At 41.3% G+C, this 22,519-nt stretch overlaps 1 protein-coding gene across 2 annotated transcripts in view; it reads left to right on the plus strand.

Annotated features, from left to right (window-relative positions):
- The first annotated feature begins 8,296 nt into the window (after positions 1-8,296).
- Positions 8,297-22,519, plus strand: part of AKAP11 (A-kinase anchoring protein 11) — a 45,805-nt gene continuing 31,582 nt past the window's right edge. For both annotated transcript variants that reach the window (XM_052786063.1, XM_052786064.1), the window contains exons 1-2: positions 8,297-8,429; positions 16,250-16,357. In XM_052786063.1, coding sequence (XP_052642023.1) covers positions 16,298-16,357 — 60 coding nt within the window. In that variant the 5' untranslated portion in view covers positions 8,297-8,429; positions 16,250-16,297. The remainder of the gene's footprint in view (positions 8,430-16,249; positions 16,358-22,519) is intronic.

Genomic DNA, 22,519 nt, shown 5'->3' on the forward strand with positions numbered 1-22,519 from the left:
GCCCCTAAAGAACAGAAAATCACACTTGGTCAATCCATACCTAACTTTTAGTAGCAGGAAAACACTCAAGAAACCTTTTGACTGCAATCTCTCAAGATAACCATCTTGCAGGGACAGGCCTCGACATTTCCATGTATTCAAAGCTGATGAAATGAAAAGCTGCTGGTAATTCTGGAAACTTTTTGGCAGATAAGGAGAAAAATAATTTAATACTTTTACAATACAGCTTTCAGGATCAAATTCTGACTTATCTATAGCACATCTGCTTTATTACACAGCATGTGATCTGGGCAATTATCTGAAAGCAAATATTAATACTCATTTTCCATTCATTTACAGACAGAACCGTGTTTTACCAGTTGCAAATAAGGACACATTGTTAAAGTTCAAACAATTTTATTTTAATATACTTTATTACATTTTCAAATATTCCTAATGCTGTTTCTTACAACTGAGCACGCAGACAATGGATTATTCCCCTTTCGACCAATGAAAAATGTTCTAGATTTTTTATATATATATTTCCACAGCTTTAAAGCATCAGTGACCACAAAGAAGAGACTTTCCTTTCAACAGACTTAAAAATAATTTTTCTTAATTAAAAGAATAACTAATACATCTTTGGTACGTGGTGTGAAGTACCCAGTAATACATGGTCTTACCAAGATGTATGATTTTAAGCTACGTTAGACTCTTGAAAAACTCCATTTACTGTCACAATCAAGCGAGCTATAACTATTGACAATACTGTGTAACATTTTTGTTGCTCTGCAACAGGTACCGTATTTTCTGTATGTCACATTTTTGCAACAATGAAATACGAAGAATTGTTCTTAGAAGCTAGGATCTGCTCCATTCATGTGCTGTCTTACTGGTCAAAGTAAATTCATGGAGCTGCTTCTTCCAGAAAACGCCACGCTTCCTTTTTTTCAAGCTGCACTTTCACTTAATGGCAGAATATTATAGACATTACTGTGATCATTATCCACGTCTCTAGATGCAGAAATTTTTTAAACCATTCCTATTTAGACTCAGGCGTTAGGTTATCATTACCCTGCCCATTCCGTTACTGACCGACCCAAAACAGACTCCAGGTGCTGTACTCGAGCCATCAGGAGTACATGGGGTAATCACCACTCCCAACACTTTGGCTAAACTAGATGTATTCTGGAAATACATTTCAGGCACTGTTTACATTCTACATTTCTGCTCTGATAGGCTTCAGCAACAGCTGAAAAATTTAACTTAGTTCGTTCTCAATAGGCCATGTAAATGTAACATTTCTGAGCTGAGAAATTTTCCTGGAAAAATTTCATTGGGAAAATGAAATAGCCTTCAGCAAAGGTAGCTCAGGAACAGTTACTCAGAAACCTTATGGCAGTAGGGAAGAACTCTCAGTATTTCTTTCAGGCATTTCTGTTCTTTGTCTCATTCTAGCCAAGATTTTCCATCTTCAAACAGTGATTTGCAGGGACGTCCCTGGAAAGGAGTGTTACATTTTTCACAATGGCAGCCCCCCCCCCCCGGGGTAATAATTCCCCCTCTCTGATATCAGGCTTTCAGGATTCTTTGTAGCACAATGAGCTTTCATACAACCACGTGGATGGAGGAGTGAGGCACTCCCTAGTTTGTCTTAGGTGATTGATTCCTTGTCGCTCGTAGTTTCTTTTTATTTGTTTGAGAGAACTGAAAATGAAGTTTGGGAGAAGCTATTAATGCTCCTGTTACTGCTGAAAAGGTGTCACCAAGCAGTATAAGGATTTGGAAGTTCCCTTCAATATTTTGATCGAAAAGACAACAACACTTTCATTAAAACGTGCTCATGTTTAAAGAGCATTTCTTTTATATACTGAATCAGGGAGGAAATGAAATAATCTCCGAGTATGTGGCAGCACTGAGGAAATTAAGAATCGGAGAGACTTAAATGACACACGACAGCAGTTATTTGTGTGTGGAATATAAAACCAGGCAATCCAAACAGACATGTTGAGACTGACTTAAACCTTAAATATATGCTCAAGTTATTGCATCTGAGATGACGAGCACATTTTAAGATATGTTGCAGCAGCGCATAGCAAACTGTATAACAAATCCACCAGGAATGAAGAAGAAAGCACACCATAAACAGCACATCAGACTATTTTCATTGTGGGAAAAGATTCACAATGCAAATGATTCCAGTTCAATAATAACTCTGTAAAAACAGCAATAAACTGGGCCGTGCATAGAAAATATAAAGGTCAATGAAAAGCAAAGCAACTGCCATAAAATTAATTTGGAATTCAGACAGTAAGAGGATGGGATTCACCAAGACTGCTGAGGCACCTCCGCAGTAGTTAAATTTGAGAGAGAAAGTAAGAGTCAGGTTTATTTACACGTGGAAAGAACAAGATTTGAAATGTAGCTCAGCAAAGCATCTGTTGTTCTGCTGATTTCACAGCAGGAGTATTAAAGACTACTTAAATAGATGAAGTTGCAGAAAATTTAATTATCACTAAGCATTTAGAAGGGATTCATTGTTCCCTGGAGTTACCACAGTTGAAGTAACAATTGTATATGACAACTCTGGGCTTTAAAGAGGAAGTATATGCAGCAACTGGTTGGAAACAAATGAGAGAGGTGTATCTGCAGATTTAAGAAATTATGAGATTTATCCTACAACAGAAATTAGCTAAACATTTGAAAAAAGCAGCTGATACCTTTTATGATGATACCATAACCATAAACTGCAGGAAGGCAAAGATGTAATTTTTTTTACAAACTTGTACAATACCTTTTCCAAAAATACACCAAAAGGGAAAAATAACTGGAACATTGCAAAAATTCTGCAATAATCTTTAAGGCTAAAGGCTAAGTTCAGTGCACTTAGCACTCGAGCACGGCTTGTTCTAACAATGAAGGGGGCTCTCCACATTGGTGTTGACCTCAACGTTACCAGTTACCCAGGAAAGATTGGTATCTTTTACGTAGTTCAGGAGATATATTTGCCTCACTATTGCATTTTTGGCAAGTTCATCTTAAATTCATCCACAAATATGGACTAAAGACAAAGAGTGTGTTATGTGATAGCAGACAGAAGAGTTTATTTCTGCATTGTATACAGTAACTGTACCTTCTGGTTAGCAGGCATACACAAGCAGATACTGTTAGGTATTGCTGGCATGCAACGTTATTTGTAACAACAATCACACAACTAGCAAAGAAGGACACCCTGAAAACTCCCTCATGGGCTTGGGTATCATCATTGATCTTTAAGGAGAAATTCACTGATTTAATCAGCTCATTCTAGCAATAAATGTGTGCATAAATCACACAGCAAAAGCTGAAGAAATCCATACAGAATCCAGAGCGCAACACAGTTACATTGTTTTCTGACAGGAGTCAGTTATTGAGAGGGTGTTTGACCATTTTCTGATTGAACAGGCTGGCACTGGAAATGCGAGATCATCCTGGTTCCGTCAAAACTTTCTACAGAAGCTTAAGCCTTGATCTGGCTCTGGCTGCTGGCCAGGAATCCAACCAAGCTGGCTGCTTACTGTAGCTCAGCTGACTGGCTATCTAGCTCCCTGGCAATATGCCCACTGTTCGGTTGGTTTCTTGGCTCCCCAGGCTTAGCTGGCAAAGAAATAGATTGTTCCATTTTTGCCAGAAAGGCTGCAAAGCCAACGTGTTTTGTTCCAGCACTCAATGAAACAAAATATTGACAAGCTGGAATTTCCTGTGGCATAAAATTTTGCTTCCCAGCCAGCTCCCGTTATTATTGTACGCTCTTGTGTAACACAGTGACGGCGTTATCGCATCCTCTAAGTAAACACAATGCACAGAAAGGATGTGAATTGAAAGAGCCTTCCAAGCCTTTGGATAAGAATCTCGTAGCATCTGAAACCGTCTCTGTGCAGTACAACGCATCTTTTGACAAGGTTCGTTTGTCATGCTTTCCATTTTGCATTAAAAGGCCTATTAAGTTGGCTCTGAGAACTCATTTGTCAGCAGGACATAACTGGCCAACTGAGGGGTGAATTCAGTGTATAATCTGTGGATCACACCCTTTATGCATATCCTTTTGGAAGATGACTTATGTAGGTTACAGATCAAACTCCAGGGAAATTAAAACCCATAATAGCTGCAACATACTTACATATATAAAGATTATTAGGTTTTCACTGTTGAAAAAAGGAGTTAAAATATCCATGAACACGCAAATAAAAATGACTTCTCAAACATGTCACTGGAAACAACAGATTCGTGAAACATTCAGTGAAAAGAAACCAGAAAATGTCATCACATTATACCATAATGCCATAAACTGAACCCTTGTCAGAGACAAACGCTGTGGTCCAACTCAGGCCAAAGATTCATGACAGGATGACTAATGAAATTATGCACTCAGACGAAGAGTTCCACTTTTGTAGTTGGCAGGTGTGTCAAGAGTGTTTTCAAGGAGACACTGAGCAGGGTTGAAAAAGCAAAGCAAGTCAACACGTGGGTATGAACTCGGTGGAAGAACAAGCCCATTTAAGCTGTTTCTGTTCTCAGTTGTGCTATCCCCAGTGCCACGCTGACACGTTTATTACATTGGTGAACTGGATCAGCAAAAAGGCAGGAAAGCAGGTTGTTTTCTAGTCTTTGCAGTTCAGTCTCATTTACTGCTTGATTTCACAAATGCTCATGCTGGTACAGTCCAGAAGCAGTGCCAACGTAGAAGCAGGTAGCTGGGCTGGGGAGCAGAAGAGTGTGTTATGAACAGATAAGCCACTAGAAGTCATTCATGAAATATTACATTATGAGCTCTAGATTTTGGGGGAGGAAATAGCATCAAGCATGGCAGATCCTTCCCAGCTTGCTGCGGAGGGATCAACGGAAAGGCGTACCCAGGTTTTGAGACAAGAAGCATATGCTATGCTTCCTGTTATAGGTAGGAATACAAGGACTATAAACTACCTATTTGCCTTTGAGAAGGCAATCTGTATTATTATAAATTACGTCAGTGTAGTCTATTGGATGTCAAGTCTTGCCTGACCTTAATAAAGCTTTAGTTATAGAGGGACATTTTTCAGAGGTAGTATCAACCCCCCCCCCCAAAACCCACTGACACAATCATGCAACTGTTCAATTTTCATGTACAGAAGAAAAAAATATAGGGGACTAGTAAGAAAATGGATGGAAAATGGCCACGAAGTCACAGAGTAGTTCTTCATCTCCTTTTATAGAACTGGCATTCAATACCTTACAGAGATGACATAGCAGTCAGTCTGAGATAATCTTTCAAGAAGTTGCTCCAAGCCGGTGATCCTGAAAATATCAAGCTTAAAAGACAGGTGCAGACAGTGACTCAGGGTAGTTCCAGGGACATGACAGTATTTCTGACAAAAGGATTCTAAAGATGCCTATTTTTGATACTGAAAGAGCAGGCAGAAAACAGTACAGGTGCGCGACTCCAGCCAGCCAGCTTCACCTGATGCCGGTTCCCCTCACCGGGCCTGATCCTGACCCCCACACATGGACAGATGTCCCAGCCTGGCCTTGACCCGTCCCTGTCCCCACAGGTGCCCGAAGGCCCGGGCTGGGGCGGTCCCTGGCTTGTCCCGCTCCCTGGCTGGGGATGGTGGGACAGGCTCCCGCTGGCCAGGCCCTGCCCTGAAAAATATAAAACTGAAGAGGTCACAAAATACCAGAACCCAGATACTCTATCTCTTCATAATTAATACAAATTTTAAGAAATGTTGGTTGACCAGCCAAGTTTCCTGTGCTTTTACATAGGCAGTATTTAAATCAATTGTAAAAAAAAATATAAATCACTATTTCAAAGCTATCCCCATTTTTATTATTGTATAAAACCCCTTTTTTTTCCTGACAAACAATGGCATGCTGTGGGTTATGTTTCATAGTTTCCTGATGAGGGTAAATCTTGATTTTTTCCAAGGTTTTGGCAGGGAGCCATAGGAACTCATTATTCTGAATAGTCTAAGGGGAAATATAAAACAAAGGGAATAAAAGGCTTGAATTTATTTTTAAAGCATGCTTTCTCATGTTTACATTGCTTCCAGATCTATCTTGTTTGGGAAATTTTTTACTTACTGTAAGTCTTGATACATGAAAAACAACAAAACCTTCTTATAGAATTTTTAGTTTTCACAAAAACTTGCAAGTGTTTTGAATGAAGGAGTTGGTCAAAAAGAGGTATTTTGCTGGTTAACCAAAGATGTGCAAACTGCTAAGATTTCTTTACTCAAATGACAGTGTATTTCCAAGCCAGGCTGGTCTCAATGGGCACTGAAATCATGACTAACTTGAGTTAAATTTGATTCTATTATTCATTTACTTTCTCCCCATCCCATAGGGACCTGCAGTCCCTGGGAATATGAGAAACCTTTTAATTTGTTCCACTTAGCTAATACTGTGTTAACCAGTAATCCTTTCTTTCTTTTACCTATCATCTCATCTGTGCATAGTTTGTGGGCTTTGTCGCACAGCTTATTACTTTTTAGGGTAAATTAAAACATAGTTTATCTACCTGTCAGCAAAAAAGGTAAGTAAATACATATCCTCTGACTTCTAAAGTGTCTAAAATGATTACAAAATCCAGAAACAGCCTATGATCAAGGACTAAACAGAAATAAAAGCCACAGCTTAAGTAAAAACAGAAGCTAGGCAGAAGCAGGGATTATCCAGAAAAGTAATGGAGATCCAGTAACAAAAATTCTCATATCCTTTTTCTAGGGCTCAGGTGGTACCCAGAAGAAAAATGCAACTTGTAAGGCAGTCAGGGGAGTCTTTCTCTCTTTGTCTGTCTTTCTCTCTGTAAAGTGGGGCAGGTTAGACTTTGAAATCCCCCACTACTGAAAAAGCTACAAGGCTAGGATCTTCTGATGATTTTTTTCCCCCCTTTTTTTCTTCCCTACCCCCTCTCCCAGTATACGAGGCTTTGGATTCTCACTGAATTGAGCTTTGGGAGCTCTTTCTTTTCTGTCTTCCAGAAGTTGTTGCAACCACATGCTGCCTTGTCTGCGCCTGTAGTCACAGTGGAACTCTGGTTCTCTTGTTTCTCCTCCTGAGGCTCACTCTCATAAGCTGAGTCTCAGAAAGACCTGTGCAGATTCTGGGAGTCTCTCTTTTGGGCAGGGACAGAGTCATTAGCTGACAGCGTTAGACTATCCACCGCTTATCATTCAACACACTTCCTTATTGGTGTCCTTGTGGTTGTCACGTTAGTGTCTGAAGGAGCTGCTGCTGAAATGGAGTAACGGTGGGAAGCTACACAAGACTACCATTTCCTCGCAAATACAAAGAAATCCCAGGCCCCAAGAGCACGTATGGTTAAATACACATCTCCATCGTAACTCATGAGGATTTGAAAATCAATTGCGTGTTTGCTGGGGTAAACAGCACACCTGATGTAGTGGGGAATCTGGCAGCATTGAGTTTAAAAAGGAGTGGGAAGGGAGGAACAGCACAGGAGTTTCAGACAGGGCTCGACAGCCTTCTGTCTGTGTCTTGTCTGACTAAAACCAGACTGTAGCCTCTAACCCATCTACCCTGCTGAGCCAGCCAGCCAGCTGGAAAGCAACCCTGGCATGAGAGGCTTTCATGAGCAACCAGAAGGCAGGCCTCCCGTCCAGACTGACTGACTTTTAGGCAGGAACGACCCACCTCACAAGCAACACAACCTCCCGAGGGCCCTCTCAACGGCTGTAACCACCCTGCCAGGCAGGGAGAGGAGCGCCAAGCTCCGTGCCACACCACACATCTCCCACGGAGCAGACCCTGCTCCTGACTGTCCCGACCCAGACTGCTGCTGTGGATGGGACCCAGCGGGACCGGTTACAGAGGTTCACCCGGCGGCTGTGCCGCGGGAGGGGGAGCGCTTCCACCCGGCCTACGGCAAACCCCGCTCTGGGAGAGCGCCTGGGGAAACCCAGCGGGGCAGACGTGACAGGGAGAGGCGGGCTGTCCCTCTCACCGCCAGGCAGGCACAACCTGGGGTTTTTGCTCCCCTCAGGGCAGTACGACACACCAGCCGGCCAGGCCGCGCCCCCCCACCCCGAGTCCGACTAACAGCCATAACGGCCGGGGGCGGCGCGCGCCAGCTACCACAAGCGGGCGCGAGGCCCCGCCCTCCTCGCGGCTCCTTTTCCGGGGCGGTCTCTCATTCCCGCCAATGGGAACGGGGCGGCAGCCGCCACGTGACACCCCTCCCCGCCTCCGCCGGCGCGAAGGCGGGGGGGGGAAATGGTGTTGGTGGGGGAAGCGTCGCGAGAGGGGAAGCGCGCGCCAAGGGGGCGGGGCAGGAAGGGAGGGGCGGGGCGAGGGCGGGGCGGTGGCGGAGGCGGGGGAGGGGGAGCTGCGCCGCGGCCGTGACGGGCGCTCCGTCGCTCCGTTGCTTTGGCGGTGAAATGGCTGCGGGTGCCGGGTGCTGAGGAGACAGTCAGGTACGGGGTGTTCGCTGTTATCTCCTTCCCCGCTCCCAGCCGTCCCCCGCTGCCCTGCTGGGGGTGGGTGGGAGGCGAGGGGGCCCTCCGCTTCCGTCCCCACGCAGGGCCGGTGGGGGGGGGGGGGGGCAGCCTGCCGGCCTGTCAGGCGGGGATGGCTGCAGGCCTGCCGGGGGATCGCTTCGGTGGGAGATGCGGTGAAACCCCTGCCCCGGCTGGGGTTGTCTGTAGTCTCGGCTGGAGGCTGACCCGTGTGGCTGGTGGGGGGAGGCTGAGGTGAGTTCGCGTTGCCTCCCGCGTTGGTTGGCTTGTGGTTGGTGCGCACGGGTTAAATAAGTTCACCCCGTTCTCAATATTGCGCTTTTTAAAAGTGTCTCCTCCCAATTCCTTTCCTCCCTGAAGGGAGGAGGAACAACGAGTATTGCTCGTTTGCTTTCGTGGTTCTTGTGAGGGGCTTGCTTTATTATGACTGAACTACCTTTCTCTGTTTTCCCCCAATATCCAGTGTGGAGGGGGGGGGGGGAAGGCTATGAACTCTAGGTCCTGTATTACAGCTTTCTTATTGAAGCCCTGATACAATGCCAGAGTGAGACAGGGAGGAAAAAAAAGAAGTTATATTGTATCTGGAGAAGATCAGTGGTACTAAAATCAATGGTAACGCAATGCACTTAATTTATCCATGTTAACACTTGGTAAGAGTCTTATGTTGCTTCATATTTGCAAGATTATTTCAGAGCTGTACAGTTAGCCTTTAGTGATAGATACAGCCAATATGTAATTAATTCTTGAGAAAGTAAGTGTTCTTAAACAACGTTGGTCCCATTTGTCAAGGAGTATTTCTTGGTCTGCAGGCAAGGTGATTTTTTGAGGCATGGTAATTGAATTATGCCATCTTGGTTGATGTCTGGTAATTTCATATCCTTCAAGGGTTCTTTAGAATCTGTTGGCAGCTGAAGAAGTATAGTGGTGGAAAGTCTTACTCAGTGTGGAAAAATAATAGATTAGATTATTCCCTCTCTCTGTTAATCATTTGGTATGATAAAATCTTAAAAAAACCCCAAAAAACAAACCAAACAAACCCCAAAAGTACTCCCTAAACAAGGTTTTCTCTGGTGAAGTTTTCTCTAAGGGGAAATAAGATCGCTTGAGAAAACGCTACTGCTTAAAATATAATACCCCCTTAATTGGTTTAGTTGTGTTATGTATGAAATACACAACAGAATGAAGTACAGAAACTTAAAGAACTGCGCAAACCACAAAATCTAGACTAATGGATATTGCTGGTACATCAAGTAATATTTTTTTCCCAGGACATATTAGAGAATCCGGGCCCAGGACTGGGGGGAAGGTGGGGGTGATGATTTTCAGTGATGATCTAGGCAGAGAAAATGAAGGATTCTTTTGAAATTGGTGAAGCTTGGTATTCACGTCATGCTTCTATGTAACAAAAATACAATGTAAGACAATTAGAACCAAACAAGAAAAAGAAGATCCAACCTTTCATAACTGTCATTAATGCTGACCAACAATGATGTATTCCACCCCCACCCGCTTTTCTTAGTGTGGATGCGGCTGTGGTCAAGACAACTTGTCATTTTATAAATGGACTTTTTCAAGACTGCCAACCCAATTAGTGAAAGTGATAAATCATTAGAAATGAGAAATAGAGAAGCATCCATCAGACTATTCTGCCTGCCTGTCAGTGTAGGCTTTTTTAATTTGGTTTTCAATAGCAATTGTTTTGCTAAGGTTATAAAAGAGTGCATATTATTGTTTTTAAGGTATTTTTCAACTTCATGTTTGGAATGAATCTTTCAAAGCTCAGTATTAGATTAAACCTGGCTTTTGTAAATTATCAGCAAAGTTCTTTGGCCTGCTTCAGGTCATTGTGTTAAAGACAAAAAAAAAAAGTACTTTTTCTTTAAAAGAAGGATGTCGTATTTTTTTTTAACAGTACTACAGCAAAAATACTTTTTTGAAACATAATCATAGATATACTGTTGTCATTGTCTAGAATCTTTTATTGGAAATTTAATAAGAACATATTAAATATAGTTAACATTTATTGCCTACATGGTTCAAATTCCTCATGTCCTTGTGTGCCTTTAACATAGGTATGCACATGTACACATATACCCCTATAGCTATTTAAGAGATTTACTCAGCACATTTGCACTTTATAGACAAAAGATAAATTTTCTTCCTTTCTGTCAGCTTATGATTGTCAATACACACTGACTTTTAATAAATTTAGGCATAGGACAAATTTGTACAAAGAGGTGAAATCCTTGGCAAAATTCCTGTTGGATTCCCTTAAGCTGATTATTTAATTTTGCTCCTTACATATATTCAAACAAGATTGGAAAAGCTAATTAAATGCTTATTACATAGTCTGATGAGAAGGGTGTTCCTCAGCAAATCACTGGAAAAATGGATTTATAGAATCATAGAACAGTTTGGGTTGGAAGGAACTTTTAAAGATCATCTAGTCCAACCCCCCTGCAATGAGCAGGGACATCTTCAACTCGATCAGGTTGCTCAGAGCCCCGTCCAACCTGACCTTGAATGTTTCCAGGGAAGGGGCATCTACCACCTCTCTGGGCAACCTGTTCCAGTGTCTCACCACCCTCATTGTAAAACATTTCTTCCTTATGTCCAATCTAAATCTACCTCTTTTAGTTTAAAACCATTGCCCTTTGTCCTGTCACTACAGGCTCTGGGAAGAAGTCTCTCTCCATCTTTCTTATGAGCCCCCTTTAAGTACTGAAAGACTGCAGTGAGGTCTCCCTGGAGCCTTCTCTTCTCCAGGCTGAACACCCCCAACTCTCTCAGCCTTTCTCCATAGCAGAGGTGCTCCAGCCCTCTGATGGTTTTCGTGTCCCCCCTCTGGACCCGCTCCAACAGGTCCATGTCTGTCCTGTGCTGAGGACCCCAGAGCTGGACGCAGGACCGCAGGTGGGCTCTCCCGCGATGGGAGCAGAGGGGCAGAATCCCCTCCCTCGACCTGCTGCCCACGCTGCTTGGGATGCAGCCCAGGACATGGTCGGCTTTCTGGGCTGCGAGCGCACGTTGCCGGCTCGTGCTCAATTTTTCATTCACCAGTATCCCCCAAGTCCTTCTCGGCAGGGCTGCTCTCAATCCCTTCATCCCCCAGCCTGTGTTGATACTGGGGATTGCCCCGACCCAGGGGCCAGGACCCTGCACTTGGCCTTGGTGAACCTCATGAGGTTCACATGGGCCCACTTATCGAGTTTGTCCAGGTCCCTCTGGATGACATCCCGTCCCTCAGGCATGTCAGCCACACCACTCAGCTTGGCGTCATCTACAAACTTGCTGATGGTGCACTCGTTCCCACTGTCTATGTCCTTGATGAAGATATTACACAGTACTGGTCCCAATACAGACCCCTGAGGGACACCACTTGTCACCGATCTCCATCTGGACATTGAGCCATTGACCACTGCCCTCTGGATGCGACCATCCAACCAGTTCCTCAGCCACCAAACAGTCCACCCATCAAATCCATCTCTCTCCAATTTAGAGAGAAGGATGTTGGGGGGGACCATGTCAAAGGCCTTACAGAAGTCCAGACAGACAACATCCGTAGCTCTTTCCTTGTCCACTGATGTAGTCACTCCATCCTAGAAGGCCACTAGGTTGGTCAGGCAGGACTTGCCCTTGGTGAAGCCACGCTGGCTGTCTCGAATCACCTCCCAGTCCTCCACGTGCCTTAGCATAGCTTCTAGGAGGATGTGTTCCATGATCTTCCCAGGCACAGAGGTGAGGCTGACAGATCAGTAGTTCCCAGGGTCCTCCCTTCTACCCTTTTTAAAAATGGGTGTAATGTTTCCCTTTTTCCAGTCCCCAGGGACTTCACCTGACTGCCATGACTTTTCAAATATCATGGAGAGTGGCTTGGCAGCTAAATCAGCCAATTCCCTCAGGACTCGGGTGCATCTTGTCAGGTCCCATAGACTTGTGTATGTTCAAGTTCCTCAGGTGCTCACGAACCTGATTGCTCTTACAGTGGGACGGACTTTGTTCCCCCAGTCCCTGCCTTGCGGCCCATCCACTCAAGAGGTGTGGGAGGAGAGGTTGGCAGTGAAGACTGAGGCAAAAAAGTTGTGGAGTACCTCAGCCTTCTCCTTGTCTGTTGTTACCAGTTTGCCAGTCTTGCTCTTCAGAGGGGGGTGTGGGGGTACGCTTTCTCTGACCTTCCTGTGCTGGCTGACATACCTATAGAAGCCCTTCTTATTATTCTTTGCATTCCTTGCCAAGTTCACCGCCATCCACGCTTTGGCCTTCCTGGCCCCATCCCTACACAACCAGACAGCATCCCTATACTCTTCCCAGGATACCTGTCCCTGCTTCCACTGCATGTGCAGTTCCTTCTTGCCCTTTAGTTTGATCAGCAGGTCTTGACTCAGGCATGCCAGTTTCTTGCCCTCCTTTCCTGATTTCTTACACCTGGGGATCGAGATCTCTTGCACTCTATGGAAAGCATCCTTACGGATCTGCAAGCTCTGTTCTGCTCCCTTGTCCCTGAGGGCAGTTTCCCAGGGGGTTGTATTGACTAACTCCTTGAAGAGCTGGAAGTTTGCCTTCCTAAAATTCAGGGTCCTGACTTTACTCTTTGCCTGGCCCATATCCCTCAGAACTGTGAACTCCACCAGTGCACGATCCCTGCAGCCCAGGCTGCCTCCAATCTTGATGTTGCCAGTTACTCCACTTGCGTTGGTGACCAACAGGTCCAGTATCGCATCCCCTCTGGTAGGGCTGTCTAATACCTGGCTTAAGAAGTTATCCTCGATGCATTCCAGGAGTCTCCTGGATTGCCTACAGCTTGCCGTGCCACTTTTCCAGCAGATGTTGGGGTGGCTGAAGTCCCCCAGCAGGACGAGAGCCTGCAAGTGCGATGTCTCCTGTAGCTGGAGTAAGAAGGCTTCATCAGTGGGCTCCCCTTGGTCAGGCAGCCTGCAGTAGACACCAGCCACAAGGTTCCCTTTATCGCCTCGGTCTCTGATTCTTACTCATAAGCTTTCAACCTGCTTGTGGCTATTCTTCAGAGACAGCTCTTCACACTCTGTCCAGTTCTTGATGTAGAGAACTCGCCTGTCCCTGCTGAACAGCCTGTACCCATCAATAGCTGCACTCCAGTCATGGGATTTGTCCCACCAAGTTTCAGTAATGGCAACTGGGTCATAGCCTTCTGGCAGCATGGTGGCTTCCAACTCCTCCTGTTTGTTGGCCATGCTATGTGCATTTAAGGTGATCCAACTTGCTAGCAAGGGGGAGATGGTTAAACTTAGTGTGGGTATTTATCAGTTGAGTGATCAATTTTTTTTTTTGGCATCTACTGATACTTACTCAGTAACAGGGAAGTCCCATTCCTCTTACATCTGATACTTCTGCCATTTATTCCCCCCCTTTTTTGAGTTCACAGTAGGAGGAAATTAAATTTAATAGTCAAATACAATATGCAGAAGTAAAAATAATTTTAAACGGTAGGTTTTATTTACACAAGAAACAAGCTATTTCCAGGCTGTTTTGTTTGTCAGTGCTTTCACTTCCTTTCTAGTTAGCTTTAAAGTTCGGGTACTTCTCAGATGATTGGACCATTGTTCTTTTGAAAATGGATAATAGTTTAATATATTAAAAAGACCACTTTCAGGTTTTGTTGCGTTGTTGGACAAGTGGGACCCTTAAGGTTTCTCTGAAATGGATGACGGAGAGCTGCGATGCTATAGGTGGTGGAGAGAACCTGTATAATTCAAGTACTGAAGGACAGGATGCAGACAAGACAAAATGGTTATGGTGTTGATAAACCAGTACAGTTTCTGTCCAGCATCTTTCAGAGTCTTTGTACTGTGATTTACAAGTCTGTTGGTTTCATGAGGTAGATGACACTGCAGGTGGCTCTGTGTTGATGTTTGGGTCTCCAGAGTTTACTGGCTGATGCCACAGGAAAATACTTAACCTACTGCCTAAAGGCAGTGTAACTGCAGACTGCTGTACCTCAGTAAATACAGCGGGACCCAACGTGTTTATAAAGTCATCTCCATGATTTTGCTCTGCTAGGCTTTATTAAAATTGCTGCAAGGAGCCATCAGTCCAAAAATGTGGAGCCCAAGTAATTGACTTGACCCTATGTGAGAAACCAGCTCTTCCCATAGATGGCTCTTCTTAGGACAAGGATGTGTCTTTCCCTGATATGATTATATTAACAGAGTGGATTAGCCATTTAAGATGGAGCAGTAGGGACCAGTGAGGTGGGTTTCTTTTTCTTGCTTGATACTGTTTCATGGCTTTTTTTTTTTTAAACACGAGTCTCAACAGAAGCATTGTGTTTTTTAATCTTCCATCCACAGAAGTTTACTATGATTTGAGTTTTTTATTTTGATTATATTTATATATAATATGTAATCTGTCTAACATGTACCTAGCTGCTTCATGTCATTGTCTTAATTTTCCAAACTTCAGACATCCAGTTAAGAGAGATGCTGTGCTCCAGAGATTAAAATATTGTGGTTTATTTACCTAAGTGTAACTTTTTTTCTAAGATTCTAGCAAAGTTAATCTTTATGAATGAAAGCAGAAAGCAAGGTAGAATATGAATAGATGTACCTAAGAATCTCTTGCTATTGCATACTTGAGGAGGTTTTACTTTTATCAGTGCTGGGGATGGAAGAAGAAGAATACAATTACTTGATGCCACTACTCTTCTTATTTAAACTACATATACTCAAGAACAAACCCATATAAAGATTTCTGTCCCGTATAAAGGTTAAATATGTGGTCGAGATGAGATCGAGAAAACCAAGCTGGTCAGTTGTGCAAAGGAGGCCTATACTCTGATGTCTTGGTGTTTCTTTTTTATTTTGCAGTCATTTTTACATGCATTTGCTCCTTCCCTGGTTTATTTTGGATAGTCTAGGAGTTCCTTTTCCTGGCTAAATCGTGTGACTGTGGGAAAAGATGAAGTATTAAAACTTCTATAGAACTTAAAAGCCCAGCACATGCTTTTTGTCTTTATTAATACCCTATATTTATTGCCTGTTTTAGGGCATGTAGAGATGAATGAAACAAACTAGATTATTCTGTTTCTTTTCATTGCTGCTGGTTAAACAGAGAAACTTGAAAAACTTGTTTTGATTTCATTGCTATAATTTTTTTTTGTTCTTGTTGTTAGAATTAGACTTATGATCAATAAGGGTAGCTGACTCAACCAGAAACTCTTCTGACCTACTTTGATAAATGTATCTTTGATCCCCCCTGTTATGCCAGCAGAGACAGGACTGCCCAGAGCAGTGCCAGAAAACAAGATTGTTGATACCTGTTAGCCTAAATAGGAGTCACATGTGTTTGTAGTACTTACAGTTGACAGAAATAAATAAGCCAGTTGACTGAGTGGGTAGGTAGTACATTTTCCTCTCAGGATTGTTGAAGGGTAGTTCCAGTGCGTTGTATGGTACAGGAATCTGCTGATAAACTTCACCAGAGTATCAGCGATAGTGAAACATTATTTAATGTAAAGTTCCTCCCCCCTGCCAATGCAGCCTTGAAATCTAGTTAAAGAAAAATGTTAGAACTAACTGTAAGGTTTGTGTTTCACATTTCGTACATCATTTTAAAAATCATTAAGGCAGTACTTTTTTTTAAAGGCAACAGTCAGTATGGATGGTGTACTGTTTAATCTTTCTTGGTTTTAAAATGCTTTATAATTGTTCTTATTGCTTCTTGTTTTGCCTACTTGCATTTTCAAAATGTATACAAACTAAATGGGGAAACATAAAATAATCAAGTATAAATGTTTTTCCTAGGTATTTTTGAGCTGACTTCTTTCATCGAATACTAAGATTGGTAAAATCATGGATATGTACGCCAGGGCTCAGGGCAATCGAATGAAACCGAGAATATCTGTGAAAAAGGTAATTATCTGTATTTAAAAAAAATTTCAGAGCTTTTCGATCTTTATTGCAACAGTCTAATAATGAACCAAGTGAATTGGTAGGGTGTTGTGTTTGGTTTTTTTTTCTTTATGTGTTTTAATTTTGGTTGTCTTAACATTTCAAGGAGGCAAATAAACTGCCTTTGCTTTATGCTTTGGCATATTTACTGTAATGGAACTGGGAGACAGAATAATTTAAGGAAGGGGTGCATGCTTTTGCCTTTTGTCTTTGCCTTTTGTTTTAAGGTGTGTCCTGGTTTTGGCTGGGATAGAGTTAATTTTCTTTCTAGTAGCTGGTATAGTGTTATGTTTTGGATTTAGTATGAGAAGAATGTTGATAAGACACTGATGTTTTCAGTTGTTGCTGAGTACTGTTTAGACTAAGTCAAGGATTTTTCAGCTTCTGATGCTCAGCCAGCAAGAAGGCTGGAGGGGCACAAGAAGTTGGGAGGGGACACAGTGAGGACAGCTGACCCAAACTGGCCAAAGGGGTATTGCATACCATGTGATGTCATGTCCAGTATATAAACTGCGTGGAGTGGGCCTGGGGGGGATAGCTGCTCAGGAACTAATTGGGCATTGGTTGGTGAGTGGTGAGCAATTGCATTGTGCATCACTTGTTTTGTACATACCAATTCTTTTATTATTATTGTTGTCATTTTATTATTGTTATTATCATTATTATTATTTTCTTTTCTGTCCTATTAAACTGTTCTTACTCAACCCACAAGTTTTACTTTTTTTTTTTCCTGATTCTTTCCCCCATCCCACTGGGTAGGGGAGAAGTGAGTGAGCAGCTGCCTGGTGCTTAATTGCTGGCTGGGGTTAAACCACAACAAGGTGATATGATGAAATCATGATGTATTTATTTGCTAAAATTTGCCTTGTTTATTGGAGTATAACTTTTATTCTGAGCACACATTTTTCAAGTTTATATGTAATAAAATATAAATATGTAGTGTTCACTGAAAACTGTTCTGTGAAGTCTGTGTTAGGGTTTGCTGTAATATCTTTAGATCTTGGTTTCTTGACTGGCTTATCATTGTGTTTACATGAACTTTGAGGCAGTGCTTTGGTGAAAAAGAAAGTATGTCTAGCACTCATGAAAGATTAGTGTTTTTTTTTCAACAGTATTTATTTATTTATTCTTTTAAATTTTGTCACTTCAGCTTGGAGAATATAAATACTCTCCCTCAAATTTTCTTGCAGCTTCTATAAGCTACTCAAATGAAAGTTGCAGTTTATCCTGAAGGAACAAATATATTTATCCAATCATACTTCTCAAAGTAGTTGAATACAAATGAGTTTTTCTAGGTTTTTCCTGGTTACTAATAAATTCCTTACTTGCGAGTGTGTGCAATGCTTAAGAGGAGAAACTGGGCAAGGAAGTATCTTGTCACATGAAAATTGCATTATTTTTTTCCATAAGCAGATTTTGTTGTTTTAAGGAAACAGTGTCTGTGTTCTAGGTCCTGCAGAAACTGCTTGAAGGCAAAGGTAAGCATTATGGGACTGCCAGGCAGGTCATCAGTTGTTCCAGGTCCTGATATGGAATGTTAACTGCCATATATTAAGCAGCTTGTAATTATGGGTGAAATTCTTTCACTTTTAAGACACACGGTATAAAAGACTTTTATTTTATTGGTAAATGAGAAATCTCCAGCTCAAATGGAGTTCTTTAACTGGAGTCAAGTCATTTTGCATTCTTAACCTGAACATAAACCGATTCTAGAGGACTTTTTTAGTCTGCCCTTTATTTTTTTTTCTTCTTCAATTTAAAAAACAAAACAAACAAACCAACGACCTTCCCCTAGGTTTTCGGACCTTTGCGTTGCAAAAACATCTTTCTAATAATGACAGTGACCAGTGATTCCTCACTGATTGTAATGGTTGCCTAAAATATTAGCTCTGTGAACTGCTCCGTTAATTGCCATTGAGCATTCTGGACTGTGTGGTTCTAGGAACATGAATTCAGCCCTTCTTGGGTGTCTTGCAGAATTCTACATTTTCATACAGCCAGACTCCAGTGTTTTGGTCTGTGGCTGCCTCCTCTTGATGTTTCCCTGAGGGGTGGCTACTTAGATTATAGTGTGGAACTTTCATCCTTTCTCACAGAGCCAGGCAGTAGGATGGTCAGAGTTGCACTATGTTTCATCTTATGTCTTCGCAGCTTGCGGTCTTATTCATGTCCTCTTTGTAATACTTAACAGGAATTGTTGCAATAGTAGCTCTTAACAGTCAGTGTATGGTTGTGGTATGCACATTTAAAACCTAAGTTTCCATTTTTTACAAAATGACTTCAAAATATTCAGTCTATTTAAGTCTTCCAGCACATGAAATCAGGAAGAGCTGCTTTGTTACTTAAACGCAGAGTAAACATGAGTCTCCAGCACTGGACTTGATTTCTCTGCAGATTGTGGCATCTTACAGGTTTGTGGGTTGTTAGAAATATTAGAGAGCAGTTGTTTAAAATAGTTCATGAGACTGATTAGTGTAGAATTTCCTCCAGTGTACTGTGAAGGATCCATAGATAATGACTTCTTGATTTGCTGGCCACAAAGGGGACAATGCAAAACTTTGAATTGCTCATTTGAGCTAGAGGCATGACAAGGATTTTCATTGTTCAAGTCTGTCTTGCTCTGTGAACATTTGAGGATATTTGTGTTTTCCCCTAGTACAACTTAGTAAGTTTGAAATGTGTGCTTGCAATTGAAATAGGATTTCTTGCGAGACATGTGACTGAATTTCTGTGAGGAAGGAGTACACAGGCCTAGCAAGCAGAGCTTTATAGATTGGTTGGGGTTTTTTGCCCATATGTCTATGTATATTGGAAGTAGTTGTACTATTTATAAAAACAAATAACATCCTTTTGTTGCAGAAGACCTGTTGTCCTTACCTAAACTGAGCTGATAGTCTTGGGAACTTACTGGTTTTCAGTCGTTAATGTAGTTGCCTGTCTCCTAGACCGGGGTTGTGAGAGAACTTGATTTCATTGTGTGTTGGATAGGAGTCCTTTGCTGTCATAAACACAATTTTGATAAGAATATGAAAAAATTTTTAAATATAGTCTCACAATTAATGAGGGGAGATTGAAAAAAAAAAAACCCTACTGGTCTTTTAAAATTTTTTTGAACCACACTACTGTAATAGCTAATAATCTTATGAATTCCAGGCTGAAGCTATTCACAGCAAATTTATACCTGTTTGTTCACGGATGTCATTATTCTTCATCTTAAATAGGTTTTTTTTTTCTTTTGCTGATGCTCACCCTCGTGATGTTTTTACAGTTGACTATCTGTCCTCTGTCAGCCTCGGTTTTTGGAAACTCTGTAAACTGAGGTTTTAGTCTGCTTTTATATGAAAGCCTCTGCATTCCAGTGATTATCCTTCGTAGTCCTACTTTCTGTGCTTGTTGTGAGTTAATCTTCTTTTTACATGTGGATGATACTGTATGTGCAATTACACAGGATGTCCTTCTCAGTGACTCTGATGTCAGTTCTTTCACTAAAGGATGCGTACTAGTGTCACGTTTGCTATTTGACCATTTGTTGCTATACCGTGATCAAGAAGTCAACTCAGGTCTTCTATTTCCCAGCTTGTGAATTCACAATTCTATTTTAAAACCTGCTTTTGGTTTTTAAGGACATAACTTTGTACTTCCTATGGTTGCATTTTAAAATACTCTCACGTTGAGCAAGTTCTTCCTGTATGATTTGCTATTACTGGGTTACTGACCTACATCTACTATATCCTCAAAAAAACCACTTTGCTATCTTCATTCAGGAAAATTCTTTTACAGAAACAGCTCTTTTAGTAAATTCTGTCTTTTTCTGGTTTTGTTAACTTTTCGTATATTTCAGTGTAAACAATCTATGGAAGTCCAGATAGATGAAATCTTTTCTCTATGTATGTTTTGTGCTTGTTAATTTCCATATCTTTATTCTTTGCATGTTTTGAACTTTTTTTATATTCATTAATATGATCTTAAAAACATGCATCACTTCCTCCTTTTTAAATATGGATATTTTATCTCTTCAGTTAATGTAGTGCCACCATCAGTGTGCTACCAGACCTACATATAGTCTTGTATGCTGGTTCTTCCAGACCTGAGGGAGATTTTCCCAATTGCTGCATCTTTCTTCTTCTCCCACTTCAACTTAGTATTCTCCAAAATTTTGAATTTTCCTTCACCTCAGTAGTTCCTAATACCATATTCCTGTTCTGGTTATCCATCCTGCCTTTCAGGATGTTAAACTAGGGAAAAGTACTTGCTTATAAATAAGGTATATGTAATAGTTTGTAGCCTTAGAAAACCTAACTACTGGAGAATAAAGATGAGCCCTTCTCAAACTGGATCACTGTTGGTCTGCAGAAAATTAGCAGGTCATGTTGTGTGATCTTTTTTTTTTTTAATTACTATTTTGAGTGCTGTGACTGATTAAATTATTGTAGAAGCTGAATATGAGACATTTCAACATGCTTGCTTGACTTCACAAATGACTTTTGTATGAGATGAATGGAGGAATTACTGGGGAAGAGTCTTTGAGCAATATTGGTATCACAGCCACCAATTTGGAATATCCAGAGAATCAAAGAGAAAGACACTGTCAGCATACTTTTGGAAGTACAAAGATATATTACGAATGTGTGGAGGTAAATTGCAACTAAACGTGGGGGCAAAGGAATAGATGAAAGTGAAAATTAGAGGAACACTTCATTAATTTATTTCAAATGATCCAATGACTGCTTAAAACGCATTTTAAAATAGTTCAGCTGTTACTTTTCCATAAAAATTACTGTTTTGATAGCTTTAATGTCACTTGGCCTTGGCTGTCAGGGTGGTAGCCTGAGCCTTGTTTGCTAACATTCTGAAATATATTTTGGTAATCTCAAGGATCCTGAAGTGAAGTTTCTATTTTGCTTTTGTCTCTTCATTCTAGAAATGCTTTCCTAATTTTGTATTGCCGTGAGCACAAGCATGGTGACACTGGCCATGCTATAATAATTTGGCTTCCCATGTAGTAGTACTTGATACCATTTTTTCTCCAGCAAAAAGCCCATATCTTGAGTTTTAACTGTAATACGTAAGTTCACTTTTTACCATAAAGGCATTGTTCTTGCTGTGGGAGTATCAGAAATGCAGAACATTCTCTGACTAAATTTGGCTATCTAGCACTTCTGTTGTTTAAGAAGCTATGCAAATTTGAAATAACTTGTCATAAGTTGGACAAACTGATTTCTCACTTCATTTTTAACAGGGCAATCATGTAGAGAGAGTAAATAACCGGATTAACAATTTATAACCATATTGTGATCTTATTTGTCTTCTTACCTACTTGCTAGAGAAGATGACAGGTTTAAAATAATAATAAAAAAAAAAGGTTGCTAACTTTCTAAAACAAGTGAGAGGATGCTGTCTTTTTTACAAGCTGAATGAACCAGTTTCTGTTGTTGTTCTGTCATCTTGTTTTATTTGCCTGCAGATACCAGAGATGATAATTCTTTTGTTCTGCTGCACTTTGTTACACTGGGAGAAAGTTTTAGATGCTTAAGCCTTTTTTAGCCATCTGTGGGTGGTTGCATGTCACTATAAGTGTAAATATAAGAAGTGTTGCAAGAAGTATTTACATGGGATTAAGTTACAGTTGTTTCATATTGTTCAAGGAATGGAAAAGGAAGATGTGTGTGGATTTTCTTGGTTGTTTTTTTTTTTGTCTTCTTCCTGTTTTTTTTTTTTTGTTTATTTTTCTTCCCCTCTGACTTTTGAAGCCACCTCCTTTACTTTTCTTGGCTAAATTTGCTTTTCATCCTTTCTAAGGAAAAGCTGATGGAAAAGTTCCATATACAGGCTTTGATGGAAGGAATAAATGGGGCTTGGATTTCTTCTTGGATTCATCTGTTTCTTTTTTCCAAGTCTGCATGTTCTCATCTCTTCTTTTTTTAATACAGAATGGTCAACTTCTTTTGTAACAAAAGTATTGCCTGAAGAAAACAACTTAACTGTTTCAGTTCCATGTCCTGAACTAAATTTAAACTTCAAACTTGGTGATTTATATACAAAGTAATTTGAAATAGTACTTAGAGTAGGGAAACCTATTGGGGGGCAGGGGATTGATGGACGGACCCTGTATCCAAAACTGAA

Source organism: Harpia harpyja, chromosome 4, assembly GCF_026419915.1.
Source record: "Harpia harpyja isolate bHarHar1 chromosome 4, bHarHar1 primary haplotype, whole genome shotgun sequence".
Taxonomy (NCBI): domain Eukaryota; kingdom Metazoa; phylum Chordata; class Aves; order Accipitriformes; family Accipitridae; genus Harpia; species Harpia harpyja.